The following is a 15254-nucleotide window of genomic DNA, read 5'->3' as shown; positions in this document are numbered from 1 at the left end:
GGCTATTTCCTCTGCTCGCTCTCTTCTCTTACTGCTCCGCTGGAGACGAGACTCCCTTCCTGGTTGCGCAGATGGCTGTTGTCTGGGATTGTGATCTGTAAGTTTTTTCCCCTTTAAATAAATAACACCCTATTAATCATAACTCCAAACTGGTGTTGCCTTGTTCGTGACTTACGCCTTCACAAGTCCAAGTCTGCCAATGAATGTGTGAGCTGGGGCTCAGCCTGGGGGTAAAGAGAGCCAAGGGCCTCCTGGTCACTCCATCCCTGAACACTGTGTACAGTTCTCTGGGAGGGTGGGGGAGACTGGGTAAGAAGACAAAAAGTGGGGAGGGTATGCTGTTTGTATACAAATAAAAACTAAGTTTTCAAAAATAGAAAAAAAAGTTAAGCTTGTCACAAGAGTGGGCAGTTATGCCTGGAGAGTAAGCTGTGCACTAATTACAGTGGAAATTGTTCATCCACCCCAGTGCCCTTAAGAAAGGCAACTGTGGCCAGTGGAGAGGTAGCAGGTTGCCACATTCGGGCCCAGAGATGGTCAGGTCCCAGAAGCTCGACTCCAATCAGGTACAGCACTTGAGAGCACAGCTATGCACCCTGGTGACCTAGATAAGTCAGAACAACAGGAGTCAAGCCCAGGAGACAGCAGGACTTCTGAAGAATAGCTGGGCTGCGCCTCCCACCTACACTCAGCCCCGATCCTTTTGAGAAAACAATAGGACCTTGTAAACAACTTTCTTTACGAGTCCCTTAGCTGATCCCTGAGAGCCATCTGTACTTGAAATGGAGGGTGGGTAGTGGCCCTTCAGTGGGCCTGCCCACCCTTTGCAAAAGGCTTCATTTGGTTGATAGGATGCTAACCTCTCCATGTTTGCAGACTTAGAAGAGCATTTGAGAGCCATAGAAGCATAGCCAAAGGCCTGAGCATGGGCCATCAGTTTACACTCGATGCAAAGACCAGGCACAGCTGTGAAATTCTTGGGAACTTCATTATTGGTAAGGCACAGATGACACACGAAGTTGATGAGAGGAAAAACTCCTCCGACATCCCGTGACTGTCCATGTTAAATCAAGAGTTTGAACGAAGGTACCCTGTGTGGGTAGCAAACAATGCTCTTAGAAGTCATAGATTAATTAGTGGGAATCCTAGTGTCGGAGACAGGTTACCTCCCAATGAGCTGTTAGTCAATGAGGCCTCCAAAACATTATTGCTATTGCTGTTTATGCCCAGTAGGACTGGATGGTAAGATCCTGTTGGTGAGGATAATAACCCTTTGTTTGCAGGATCTGGCAAAAGCAAGCTGTGACTGAGCCAGAAGCTTCCACTCTACTGGCAAGCTTTAGAGGACACTAAGCAGGCTGCTGGAGGAGAATCAACAGCAAGTCCTTCCCCACCTGACTGGGGAAGTGGGCCCTGAGTGCTATCTACCAATCTGCCAGGCAAGATGTGCCTACTGGTGCAATAGTGGCATGACCCCCATAGGAGTAACCAACTGCTTTCCAATTGGAATTGAGGGCTGCTCTACAAGAAATTCACCTGTCACTCTAAATTCAATCAAAAGCCTATCGCTGGGGAGATCACTGACACTAATGAGGAAGCTGCTGTGGTTTGTTTTGCTAAGTGGGCATGTTTATGAAATGCCTTATAAATATGTTAATGCCCCAGACTGGTGCTCTGTCAGTTTTGGTCAGTGGGTGGTATTTACATCTATAACAAACCCTCAAAATCCAAGAGTGTGTAGAAAAAAAAAACGTGAGATCAGGGGAGGGTGTCTGAGAGTGCTGTCTCTGGTGCTGTCCTCTCGAACTCCTAGCAAGTGAGACACCCCCTGTCCCCATGAGAACACAAGATTGGGTACACTGGGTTTTCATCAAGGAAGTGAGGAGGGGCTTGTGAGGTGCTGCATCCCACCACCCCCACGCCCCATCCCCTCAAAAATTTATAAGCACTTAAGGTTGTTGAGGGAGAGGTGTTTAGTTTTTATTTCATTTCTCTTTCTTAAACAGGATCTTACCTCAAGCTGGCGCACCCCTTTAATCCCAGCACTCGGGAGGCAGAGTGAATTTGAGGCCAGCCTGGTCTACACAGTGCGTTCCAGGTCAGCCAATGAAACAGAGTGAGACACAAATTATTATTCATGTATTTATTCCACAGTCAAATAAATCATGACTTAAAGCCATAGCATTATTGAAGAATTTCTGGTCCAGCCATCTAAAGCGCGACACTGACAAGTGTTCTCTTTTCCATGATGGAGAAATAACATTTCATTAAGGGGCTGGGTGCAGCAATAACCCTTGGAAACAAACTGCCCAACAACAGGCAGACTGCAAATATTTCTACTAACATCTCACAACAAGGTGTGGAAAAGCCCCCAGAAGACTAACTTGAAGCCCTCATTTCATATGCCGGACCTCTCCAGCCGCTGTCTTCCTCCCTCAGTCACACCTAACCCAGAAAGGCTTCTGGAGTTCCTGCTGAGACACAGCCTCGAGTTCCAGACGCCCTGAGCACAGGCTCTCTGCCATTAATGAGGCAGTGAGCTACTTCCATCCAGAGCCTCCAGGGAAATCAGGAGCACAAATATGGCTCAGTGTCACTCCCTCAAACGACAGTCTTAACTGTCCAATGAGTCTGACATCCGAGAGGCCGTCTGCATTTCATAAATAACCGAAACGCTTGTGCTCTTTATCTTTTCCTTTGTTTGCAAAAATGTTAGTAGACCATCCAAGTGGGAAAAAAATCAGAAAACTGAAAATTCAAAGGGTTTATGCCACAAAGTAAACCAGTCCCGGCAAGCTAATTCATTTGTTTTTGGGCTGTGAAGCCATGTAGAGGGCGATCAGGCAGTAGATGGTCCCTCCGATAGTCAGCGCCATGGTGGTCCGGTAAAGCATTTGGTCGGGAAGGCCTCGTTTCAGGTGGATGGGCACACCGTCAGCCTTCTAGAGAGCAAGGATTAACAATGAGCTGGCCGATCAGACAAGATTTTACAACAGATTGAACAGAAACTACTCCTTAAAGGCGACACAGTGGGACACTGTGATGCACCAGAGTGTGTTGAGACACTGGTCACTACCTTCCTTTAAAATGGGGCTCAAAACTTTAGTATGAGGCCATTCTCTACAGCGAGTCTGAGGCAACACTATACAGCAAAGTCCATGCTTCTGTGGACTTTATATTACTCTACGAAGCTTTTAAAAAGCAAGACAACCAGCAGCTGAACCAGGACAGGTACAAGGAATGTTCTGAGCATGTCTGCGTTTAGTTTGGCTTCTGATCATGGGGCACACAGTCAGAACATGGTCAGTTAGTGACGCTCCAGTCCATCTCTAACCAGCAGGCCTTCCTTCCTTCAATTGGCTAAAACTCACTTATAATCCAATCCTGTAGGATATTTAATCCATGTTTTGTACAGACTCCAAGAGCCTCTTAGATGTTACTCATCAGATTTAACTGAGCAACATGAAAATGCTCCATGCCCAGGGTGGGCTGAACCTGGACACACTTTTGTGGGGGTGGCAACCCTGCGGGATAGCTGTAGTGAACTCTGCACTCCCCAGCACTCAGGTCACTAGGTGCTTGGTTATCTCTCAGTAGATTGATCATACTGAAGTGTCAATTCTGGCTTCTCTGTGTTGATGAGTTACCTAAGAGGGCTCCCAACTTCTGCCTACAACACAGTGAGCTCTAGTACCAAACAAGCCAAACACAGAAGAAAACTGACTACCAAAAGCCGCTGCATGGAGCTGGCAAGTTGGCTCAGCAGTCAGGAGCCCTTGCTGCTCTCAGGTCAGTTCCCACACCACCTGTAACTCCAGCTCCTGGGGATTCAACAGGCTCTTCTGTCCTCTGCACACACGTGAGACGCAGACACACACACACTTGTGTCTCACACATAAGTAGGCACTGGCTGACTCAGTGTCATTACATGCACTCCCATGTTCTCTCACAGTGATTATGAGGAGCCATTCTACATGAGTGATCTGAAAATCTGTGCATGTTACACGGCCATGAGGTCATTAACCATCCTCCCTCCATTACTGGCATCTACCTGTAAACAGGTTCTAGGAGTTAATGGATCAAACTAAAAGCAAGAGTTCTATTTGAGGAAAAAGGAGGCTAGCAGTTCACTAACATGAACTCGGGTTTCAGAAGCTCCCCCCATGCACACATCTATGCCCTTCAGTTCACTCACCTGGAAGAACTTCTGCAGCTCTGGAACTTTGTTCTTCCCTGCATAGTCATAGGCCGTCACAGCGGAGGTCAGCTTAGTCGGTGTGGCGAATATGATAGGCGGTGCTTCTGTGGAAACCACTGGCTTTAACCCCTGCAGAAAAGCCAAGGACAACAGCAAGCCTTGAGTATGTCTCGGCAGCTGAGCTATTTCCGAAGGCAGGCTGTCTGGGATAGCAGACACAGACACAGGACTAACTATATAAGGGAAGGAAGAGGGTCTCTACTACTTGCATTACGAGGCCTTTGGGCAGTTCTCAACCCTCTGACAAAATACCCTTATCTGCTTTCCCACAGCAAACTGTCAAGAACTCTACCAGGAAGGACAAGCAAGGCCCAAGGTGAGCTTCAAGAAGCACTGTGTCAGCCGGGCGATGGTGGCGCACGCCTTTAATCCCAGCACTCCGGGAGGCAGAGGCAGGCAGATCTCTGTGAGTTCGAGGCCAGCCTGGTCTACAAGAGCTAGTTCCAGGACAGGCTCCAAAGCCACAGAGAAACCCTGTCTCGAAAAACCAAAAAAAAGTAAAAAAAAAAAAAGAAGCACTGTGTCCATAAAGCGCTTGTTCTTGTATGAAGGGCTGAGCTCAAGCCCCAGCGCTGTGTATAAGGTGGGGTGTGCTCCTGAGAACTAGTCTGACCTTGGCTTCACACACACACACGCACGCACGCACGCACGCACGCGCACAGAATTCTGGTGCAAAAGGCTACACCTTATATGATTTCATTAATAGCAGTGCAGAATAGAACTCTAGCAATAGTTACTGGCTGCTTACAGCAGCGTGTGAGAGGGTGCTAGCTGAGGAGGACAGCTCTCTTTTTAAAGTTATACAATTCCTCTAAAATTAACTACAGGGGCTGGAAAGAAGGCTCAGCCATTAAAAGCATGTGCTGCTCTTGCAGAGGACACGAGTTTAGTGCCTAGCACCCAATGCAGGGTGGCTCACGACCACGAGGGCACCTGACTTCTCTTGATTCTACAGGCACCCAAACACAGGTGCAGATACCCACACAGAGACATGCATAGCTAAACTCAATACCAAAAACAAAATCTCTCTTTTTCTTTTCTTTTTCTAGACAGAGTGGTCTGGAATCTGCTGTATCTGGAATCAAGCTGACCTCAAACTTAGAGATTCACCTGCCTCTTCCACTCAAGGGGTGGGACAAAGGCACCCGCGCCACCATTCCTAAGTGCTAGGATAAAAGCTGCCTTGTTGGTTTGGTTTTCTCTTTGTAGCCTTGGCTGTCCTGGAACTCTCCATAAAAGACCAGGCTGGCCCCTGCCTCCCTGGGATTAAAGGCGCGTGCCAGCACCTCTAAGAGAAAGCACCTGCTTAACACGTGCAGCCCCAGCACCCCAAACCCAGGGAACGCTGTGATGTTTATCTGGAGGTACAATGCTGCAAAGCAACACACACAGACGGTTCTCCAAACAATATGGATACTAAGGTTTAAGATTAAGAATTACAAGCCAGTAAAATCATCCCCTTAAATTCTACCTAGGAAAAATAGAATTCTATGTTCGGAAGACATTTCAAGTCTGACCTTTGCAGTCATTGGAGTTCTTACTTCTCAGAGAAATTTATCTGTAACTGACAAGATCTAAAGATCAGATATCTAAAATCAATACGGAGGGAGGAGGGAAGATAAGAATGAATTATGAAAATATATTTAATGAAACATTAACATTGCCCCCACCAACCAGGCATTAATTCTAAACCTAAACCTACCAAACAAAGGCACTGAAGAGCAGCTGCTCTGCTGCAGGAACGGCCTGTCTAGGGCAGCGCATTCACTCACTCAACAGGCATGACCCTCACTCGCTCTACGCCAGACACGCACAGAATATCAGTCACCGCGACAGTTCTAAGCGATTTCATATATTCACTGTAAAAATTCAGAGCATAGGCTGTTAAGGTTACTATCAATTCTTACGAGCTGTGCATTCTCCCCAATGGAGCTCAGCTGTTTTTACCACACTGTCCATTGCTGATGCAGTTTGTTGGCCCTCGGGTAAACAGAATGGATATGATGGTGCCTCATCTTGCTGTCATCGCCATAAATCACCAAGCAGTGTTAAAGCAACCAACAGCCCGTGTTTCCAGACAGACAGTTAAGCAGCACTGGGCTTCCGGAAAGCCGGCCAGACCAGGAAGTGGCTTCCGTGCACGTATGCCTGTAGTGTGCCTATGCCTGTAGTGCAAGTATGCCTGTGCACCACACGACTGCCACCAGAAAGGGGCAAGGAATCCCCTGAAGGACAGCCAGTGCGCTCAGCTGCTCCAGATCTTGGAAGTATTGTCTTTTAGTCACTCCGGAGACTCAAGCTCCCCCAGAACCAAACCCCAAGCTCTAAAAGCTTTAGGGTTCGGCACAGCGCCCCCTTCTCTTCAGTCCCCTATTTCAGTCCCTTCCTGCTCCCTAAGCCCACTCAATCCCCATGCCCCTATAAGCCTCTCGGACTCTAACATCTTTCTTTGCCTGGAATGGTTTTCAGATTTCTACATGGCTTGGCTTGTACTTTCCTCACCCCTGGGAAACTTTTCTGAAACTTTTTTGGCTGTTTAAGCCAGGTTTATGTATCATGAGCTGGCCCTTAACTCACCTGTAGCCCAGGCTAGCTTTAAGTCTTGATTCTACCACCTCTGCCTCCCAAGTGATAGGATTATAGCACAGCACCCAGCTCTAACCGGTACCCCTCCCAACCCTGCAAACAAGCTAGCCCACTAGCCTCATTCATGCCTCGTCCTCCACAGCACTTCGCCACCCAACACGCTCCATCCCTCTCTATTTGCTCACTTCCCCCTTGTGCAACAGAAGTCCCACAAGAGGATTCTAGCATGTTTCGGTCACTGATCACATTCCCAAGACTAACAGACAGCATCTCCCATACACATTTGCTAACTGCACTAACCAGGGCTAGTTTCAACAAAATGTAGACTCCTAACTGAAGCCTACGAACCAGCATACGATGGCAGAGCCTCCACTCCTGCAGGAAGGGGGAAACACCTGGAAAATTCTCTAACCTAAGTGAAACCAGGCTTTACTGTTTAATACTACTGTACATAACCCTACCTCTAAACAGTTTACACATTTAAATTCTTCCTGTTTTAATTGCTAAAATTCAAGGAAGCAATGTGTCCTGGAGACTGAAGACAGGGCCACAGAATGCTAAACAAGGGCTTGATCTTGCCTCCTCCAGCCTGTAACTGCTCCAAATTGTGTTTTGTTTAACATAGGGTCTCGTGAAGCTCAAGCTGGCCCAGAACCTACTCTGTAGCTAAGGATGAGCTTGAACTCCTGCCCCTCTGCTTCTACCTCCCATGCTGGGATTACTCCACTGTGCCAGGTCACGGGGTTCAATTTTTCAAGAAAGGAAATAGGTTTATTAAGTACAGTGTGAGCAATAGCAGGTTTGGCAGTACTGCTGTACAGCCTGTCCAGCTCACATTAAAAAAAAAAGGATTTATTTTTAAATTACATATATTGTATGTGTGAATGGAAGCAGAGGTGGCACATCTGTGTACGTGAGAATGCAGGTGTGAGAAGACCAGAAGACAGCATCACATCCCTTGAAGCTGGAGTCTCAGGTAGTGAGCCAATGGACTTGGGTACTGACAGCCACACTTAGGTCCCCTGAAAGAGTGGTGTGCTACCTAATGGATTAGTCACCTCCCCAGTCTCCGGTTGAAAGATTTAAAGGCAAAGTAAACCTGATTTTCCTCCTGAAGCTGATAGGTTCGGCATTTTCTTTTACTTTTTAGGACTGAGGCAGGTGGAGACAGAAAATTATCTCCATTTTTTTTTTAAATGTGTTTATTGGGGAGCTCAAGAGAAGGCTCAGTTGTTAAGGGAACTTGTTCTGGCTAAGGACCAGTATGGTGGCTCACAACCATCCTTAACTCCAGTTCCAGGGGAACCAGGGCCGCCTTCTGACTTCTGTGGGCACTAGACATGTGATATACATACATCCACATAGGCAAAACACTCATAATACACATAAAATAAATTTTAAAAACCCAGTTTTAAATGTTAGAAACCTATCAATCTGTTCACCTCTGACTTATGAACTCTTCAGTGGCTCAAATCCTTTCTAACTGAAGCTGGACATCCTCACCATGCCCCTTTGCCACCTCACATTGCAAATGCCTCAAAATCACTACCAACCCACTCGGGAGCTCCCGGTCTCCAGGGAAAGCACGCCCATTCGCATGTCACTTCAAATACGCCTTCCTCACCCCAGGATGCCACCCATCAATAAGAGGACATTTTTCTACCCCAACTTTCTGCATCCCATCTCTAATTAGTTTCTTATAAAATGTAGTTATTTTATCATAGGCCTTCATGATTCACCTCCACAGCCAAACTTACTCACTCAATAGTCCCCGTCTGCCCCTCTTCCCCCCGCTCCCCAGCTCCTTTCCCTACACCTAGACTATCATTCTAGCCTCTTAACTACCATTGCTGGGTCATATAGTAAAATCCTATTTTGCCCCTTTAGGAAACTACCTATGCTAATCTTACATCAACTGCACACAAGCTGGAGTCATCAGGGAAGTGGGACTCTCGAGAAAATGCCCCCAACATTGGACTGTGGTGGTGCCACTCCTGGGGTGGTAGTCCTTGGTGCTTTAAAAAAGCAGACTGAACAAACCATGAGGTAGGAATAAGCTAGAAAGCAGTGCTCCTCTGTGGCAGCGGTTCTCAACCTGCAGGTCACAACCTCTTTGGAGGGAGGGCAAACGTCCCTTTCACAGGGGTCGCCAAAGGCCATCTGAAAACACAAATATTTACATATGATTCCTAACAGTAGCAAAATTACAGTTAAAGTAGCAATGCAATAATTTTGTGGTGGGGGTCAGCACAGCATGAGGAACCGTATTAAAGGGTGGCAGCGTTAGGAAGGCTGAGAAGCACCGGTCTGACTTCACTCAGTGGAGGAGTATGACTGGAGAGTCTGAAGACAAAAGCAAACCTTTCCTCCCCGGGCTGCTTTTGGCCATGGTCTTTTCACAGCAACCAACACCCTAACTAAGACACCACCAAACTGCATTCCAAAGTGGCTGCACCATTTTAAATTCTCTCCAGCAAAGCGGTAGGCTTCTGGTTTCCCTGTGTTCACTTCTACAAGCTGTTGTCTGTCCTTGACTACAGGCATTCCCACAGACATGAAGTAGTACCTCGCTGCAGTCCTGATTTGCTTCTCCTTAATGACAAGTAATGTCAAGGACCTTTTCACATGCCTCAACTTATTTGTGGCATACATCACAAAAACGAAAGACAAATGCTTTTTTATCAGCCACTATAAAATACGCCCCCAACAATTAGTTGCCATCAAGTTGACTTACAAATCTCTGTGCTATTGTTACACAAGCAGCATTTCCATGTTTGGTCATTTAATGCACGCTACTTATTCACTTTATGTAACACTGAATGGTACAACATTTCATCTTACAGTGCACTGTGTACACAAAAGGAAGATAAAATGCTACTAATTATCAGAATCAGAGCGCCATGTTGGGGGCGGGAGCTTGTTGGGCCTGCAAATGCTACAGCAGGCAGAGGAACTATGGGGCGAGACAAGAAGGAAATCCGGTTCAACACGACTTAGCTGGTGTTGAGTCTGACCCAAGCAGTTTATTTTTGACATATTTAAGCACAGAACAACTTTGGAAAAAAGTTTCCACATGACTATTATCACAACAAAGCTTAAGGTATAAGAGCATGTCTTTTGCAAAGTACCTAAGACCTTCCATAAGAATGGGTTCCACTGACTGAGAAATAAGCCCACAAGTCTGGGATAAGCCTAATAGTCTTGGGGGATTCAGGTGAAGCCTGGCCCTGCAGATAACAAAGGATCGCCAGGTTATTAACTACATCCATTCCCAGCTTTCTGGGCAGAAACAGGTATAAACCCTTTTACTGAAGAGAAACACCTGTCAGTTTTACACTCCTGGTTTCCCTAGTGCTATCTGTGGTCGTGTGCCCACATCACTCTGAATCTACAATTCATATACTGCTTACCCAAAACTGCCTCTTTCAATGTGGCCTAAGAAAACTTTAAATGAGCTGGAGATGTAGCTCAGTGGCAAAGCACTTGTCTGGCCTTGGGTTCAATACCCAGAACTATAAAAATAAAAGCTCTAAGTAACTTAGAAATTCTAATACTAGAGTGAAATCTAATTCAAGGGATACCAAAAACTCTGAAAGCCCTGTCTATATCAAGAACACCTTTAGGTAATCCCTGCTCTGGGTGTCAATTTATTTCAATGCCACTTAGAGAACTTTTACTCTCTCCTTTGAAGCAATAGGGTATATGCTATAGCTAGCTCCATTAATACGGCATATGTACAGGGCTAGAGAGATGGCGCAGCAGTAAAAAGCACTGCTGCTCTTGGAGCGGACCCAGATTCAATTCCCAGCACCCACATAGAGGTTTACAATTGTGTCTAAGTCTGGTTCCAGGGGATTTGGTTTCTGCAGGCCCCGGGCAATCACAAGAAACACAGACTTACATGTAGACAAAAACACCCTTACACATAAAAGATAAAATACTTTAACAAGCATATCTACAACCACTACAAGAGACTGACACATCTATAAGATGAGACACTCATGTATGTAGCCTGAGGTTGAACAGTTTAGCATCAGTGCGAAGACAACTTTGGCAGGTTGGAGTCAAAGGGCACCACAAGGTCACAGAGCTCCCGTGGGAGGTCAGAAGCAAAGAGAGTGGGGCGAGAAGGGCTTGCCTTTTGTAGGGGATGCAGTGTGTGCACAGAGAGAGCACTCCACTAGTGGTTCCATCAGCCACGGTGCTGCTGCTGCTGGGTCATACTAAGACCTGAGAGCAGACCAGTGTAAATGCCTGAATGCTAACAGAAGGAACCTCAAAAGTACACTTAAAATCAGCCTTACACAGGAGGGTACATGTTGTGGGGTTTACAAAGGGTTCAAAACTATTTATAGCGAGAAACGCCAAAATGGGAAGACAGACAGGGATTTTTAATAGGGAGAGAATATGTGAAACCTTCCTAAGGGCGATATGATTAATAATCTGCACATAATAAAGGAGTGGGTTACATGACATACACAAGCCAAAGCCTCCCTAAGCATAATACATGATCTGTGCTCTGAAAACACACTACAGAAGATACAATGAAAACAGCACTTCGCTACATCTTTTGTACAAGAAATCAATCAGCACACTGGCAACTCTTCCCTTACAACTCATTACACTGGGTTTCAGTGACACCACACTAGCTCCCCCTCTGACCCTGGCTGGACTGTTCCTCATTTCTGTCACTTTTCATAATGGAAAGACAGTCTCTTTCTTCCTTATGTACTTCCTGAATGATCTCTCCTTCAGCAAAGAGCCCACCAACCAAGGGCTCAAACAGACATAGTCATAAACTCAGCACCAGACATGACATAGCATCAGAAGCTGAAGGCTCTTCTTCCTCGTCCTCCCCTAAAACCAAATTCTGCTCTTCTTGGCCTCCTTTATCCTGAAAGTTCATCTAATCTTGTATTGAAGCCATGCTCTAACTCTCTCCCCCTAACCAATGCAGTGTGCTCCACAGGGCAATAATAACCGAGTATTTTTTTTTTTTTTAACAGCCTAGACGGGTCACTTACTATTCTAATCAAGGTTTTCCAGCTTCGTGTTCCACCAAGCTTTCTCGCGCTACTCTGAGCAATGATTCGGCGTGAGTTTCTGGAGAATATATAGCATGTATCCAGCACCATCTGCCAAAAAAGGTGCTCTCTTGACACATACCGCATTTAACCCAAATCACTGCTGCCTGGAATCAAAAAGGGCTCACCAAAAAAGTTACCAGTCAAGTCACAAAACTAAGGCTGCTAAATTCAGTACTAACCCAAAGTGAATGGAGCTCCAAAATACCACATTTTCACAACACCGAGGCTGGAGACGGAAACACCATTGGTAGGCTCTAAACAGGACCTAGATGTCAGTTCGCCCAATGGTCAAAGTCTGTTACTTTGTAATTAATGAAAGTGTAAGCCTCCTTGCGTGTTACTTCCCACGCTTTCCCTTGTACTGAAGAAATCCGCCTTATAAGCAAGAGTCTCAATCCCGCCCTTCCATTTGGTAACAAGGGAGAGTTGAAGCACGAATTCAAGTCACATTCTGTGCACCACAGACTTCCACGAAAAATCCATCTTAAACAAGCAGCCACCCCAGGGGTCACCTTGACTCCCTCAGGGTATCAGACCGAACTTCTGTGCCGTGCAAACCTTGACTAGATATGCCTTAGAGACAACACAGATATGCCTTAGAAACAAGGCAGTGTGGCTAAGTACCAGGAGACACCAGCAGACCGAACCGATCGGCCGGCAGAAGCCTCTTCCGGCTCGGATTCCTCGACTACCTGCCTCGGGGCCGCCGTTCTCCCGCCAGAGGCGGGGCGGCACAACTCGTACCTGCGGACTATAGGCTTCCGAAGCCCAAGCTCCAGCCAACTTCTGCGTGAAACCGCTAAACTTGTAGTACATATTGCCTGAGCCCGGCTTCACACAACCGCTGCCTGTGCGACCGCCCTAGAGAAGGACCCCGCTTCCCTTTTGGCCCGCCCAAAGCTCGGCGCAGGGACCCTGAACCAGGATGCGGACTGTCCAGAGAGCGCCTGACTGAAAACATGTTCTCTTAAACCATGTCCAGGAAACAAACTTCGTTCTCAAGACAGTGAAACAAAAACGACCTCTAAAAGAACACGGAAAGAGGCCGTGTTGAGGCTTTCCGAAAACTCAGGCGTCTCTTTTTGCTAATTTAAAGAAGGGCAGTTCCAAGACGCCTTGATAAATGCGCAAGCGTCCTGTGGATCAAGCCGGCAGCCGAACATACCACAGTAAGACAGGGCGGGTTCTAGGCGGGGCCTGGAACTGGGGCGGGGTCTGCTCTGGGGAGGGGCCTGGCACTGGGGCGGGGCTTGACACTGGGACGGGGCGTGGCACTGGGGCAGGGTCTGCGCTGGGAAGGGGCCTGGCACTGGGGCGGGGTCTGCACTGGAGAGGGACTTGACACTGGGGAGGGGCCTGGCACTGGGGCGGGGCCTGGCACGGGGGCGGGGTCTAGCACTGGGGAGGGTCCTGACACTGAGGAGGGGCCCTGACACTGGGGCAGGATCTGGCACTGGGGAAGGGCCTGGCATTGGGGCGGGGTCTGCACTGGGGAGGGTCTTGACACTGGGACGGGGCCTAGCACTGGGGCGTGGTCTGCGCTGGGGAGGGGCCTGGCACTGGGGCGGGGTCTGCGCTGGAGAGGGGCCTGACATTGGGGCGGGGTCTGGCACTGGGGAGGGACCTGGCACTCGGGAGGGGCCTGACGCTGGGGGCGGAGTCTGCGCTGGGGAGGGGCCTGGCACTGGGGCGGGGCCTGGCACTGGGGCGGGGCCTGGCACTGGGAAGGGGTCTGGCACTGGGAAGGGGCCTGACTCTGAGGAGGGGTCCTGACACTGGGGCGGGGTCTGGATCCTGGGTCCAGGTCCCGCTCCAGTTGAGTTATTTAGTATCTGTTGAGGGTTGTTAGCAATTTCAGTTAATATAAGAACTACCTCTTGGAGCCGGCTGCGAGTGCAACAACACCTGTAAGCGAAATCCTGTCTGAGTGCCAAGAAAGTGACAGGAAAACAGGAAAAGGAGGAGAGGGAGAGGGAGAGAGGGAGAGAGGGAGAGAGGGAGAGAGGGAGAGAGGGAGAGAGAGAGAGAGAGAGAGAGAGAGAGAGAGAGAGAGAGAGAGAGAGAGAGAGAGAGAGAGAGAGAGAAACTTACTGGATTTGTGCTGCAGAGGGCATACACTTAACCTAAACTTAAGGCACCTATGTGTACATTTTGAACCTTCTGAATGAGAATTTACTGTCATCTGCGTTTATGGGGACTGAGTGCTCATCTCTTCCCTGCCTCTCTGTTCTTTGGGATGAACAACTTCAGTGGTTTGGAAACACTTGTGAAATCTGTACCGTCTGCTGGAAAGATGTGCAGTTCCAACTTTCGGTTATCGTAGTACTCAGTGCAATGCGGAGTGGTTTTAGCTTCCACTGTGTGTCGAAAACTTTATAAAAGGAGTGTGCTGATTTCATACTCCCCAGGGATGGCGCAAGCTTTTAGTTTTATCGTCTAAGCAGAAGTTCTGGCACACTCAATGCAGGTTTATGCATACTACATTTTAAATGTAAGTTCCTAATGGATAGATTGTGCTAAGCTCAACACAGAATTTTCCACAAATGTGTTGAATCTCCACAACAACCCTATGAAGTAAATACTGTGGCCAACTCTGTTTTTACAGCACAGGAAAATAAGGCCCGGTAAAAGGAAGCAACTTGCTGGGGTCAGCAATTAGTGGCAGAGATAGTCATCGGGCTCAAGATTCTGCACTTTAAAGCACTGTATTATAGATAAATAGATATAAATTCATCCCACAAAGACAAGGATTGAGGCCAAGCACTCTGGAGCCAGAATATACACTATCAAGGTATACACTGGATAAAATACTGTTTTTGTATTCAGCAGCTCCAATACCATGGACAGCAAAGACTGCAGTTTCTAATGGTAAGCCAATCAAGTTGTTGCCTTTTCAAAGCCATGGTATAATGTTAAAAGAAAAATTGCAATTTCAGTTTGAGTTCCAGTGTCTCCATGGCTGCATGATTTGAGCCTCGTCAGGACCCTTTTTGAAACCTCTTTTGTCTCCTCAGTGAAGGAGTAGCCATCATTACTCTGTTTTCCTCGTCCGTGGTCTGATACTCAACCATTCAGGAGATTATAAAGCATATGCCGTTTGTGACCTAGCCTGTTGTTCCTTTCACTTTTCCACAGTACTAGCCTATAAATAAGAAGTTTAATTATCATAGTTCCTTAATTAACATGGTCACATCTTGATTAGTCTAATGCAGTGGTTCTCAGCCTTTCTAATGCTGTGATTCTTTAATACAGTTCCTCATGGTGCGGTGACCTCCAAACATAAAATTATTTTGTTTCTACTTCATAAGTGTAATTTTTCTACT

The 15254-nt window shown here is 47.2% G+C and overlaps 1 protein-coding gene and 1 long non-coding RNA gene across 7 annotated transcripts in view; one reads left to right on the top strand and one right to left on the bottom strand.

Moving 5' to 3' along the window:
* Positions 1-8611, top strand: part of LOC126504084 (uncharacterized) — a 16185-nt gene extending 7574 nt beyond the window's left edge. The window contains exons 1-3 of one of the 4 annotated variants that reach the window (XR_007592494.1): positions 50-97; positions 2007-2098; positions 4531-8611. This is a non-coding gene — a long non-coding RNA (uncharacterized lncRNA). Of the gene's footprint in view, positions 1-49; positions 98-2006; positions 2765-4530 lie in introns of those variants that run through there. The other 3 variants (XR_007592493.1, XR_007592496.1, XR_007592495.1) reach the window with 3 other exon arrangements.
* Positions 2129-12826, bottom strand: Cox7a2l (cytochrome c oxidase subunit 7A2 like). 3 transcript variants are annotated; one of them, XM_050146124.1, is made up of 4 exons: positions 12676-12820; positions 8885-9004; positions 4196-4327; positions 2129-2942 (listed from the first exon to the last, which is right to left on the bottom strand). In XM_050146124.1, the coding sequence occupies exons 1-4, from the start codon at positions 12745-12747 to the stop codon at positions 2802-2804; spliced, it is 465 nt and encodes a 154-aa protein (XP_050002081.1). In that variant the 5' UTR covers positions 12748-12820; the 3' UTR covers positions 2129-2801. The 3 variants fall into 3 exon arrangements, with proteins under 3 accessions (XP_050002081.1, XP_050002080.1, XP_050002082.1); XM_050146123.1 differs by lacking the exon at positions 12676-12820 and adding an exon at positions 11869-11994; XM_050146125.1 differs by lacking the exon at positions 8885-9004 and having other exon boundaries at positions 12676-12826.
* Positions 12827-15254: the final 2428 nt, after the last annotated feature.

Source organism: Alexandromys fortis, unplaced genomic scaffold (genome assembly GCF_014885135.2).
Source record: "Alexandromys fortis isolate MF-2015 unplaced genomic scaffold, M_Fortis_MF-2015_v1.1 scaffold_42, whole genome shotgun sequence".
Taxonomy (NCBI): Eukaryota; Metazoa; Chordata; class Mammalia; order Rodentia; family Cricetidae; genus Alexandromys; species Alexandromys fortis.
Note: the sequence above shows the minus strand (reverse complement) of the source record. Positions and strands in the feature narration are given on the sequence as shown.

Excerpts from the sequence above, each read along its gene's own strand:
- Cox7a2l (XM_050146123.1), bottom strand. The coding sequence starts at position 11,979 with ATGGTGCTGGATACATGCTATATATTCTCCAGAAACTCACGCCGAATC. Across the intron at positions 9,005-11,868 it reads GGAAAACCTTGATTAGAATA|ATGGCCTTTGGCGACCCCTG; the intron begins GTAAGTGACCCG and ends TTGTGTTTTCAG. Across the intron at positions 2,943-4,195 it reads AGCTGCAGAAGTTCTTCCAG|AAGGCTGACGGTGTGCCCAT; the intron begins GTGAGTGAACTG and ends CTTGCTCTCTAG.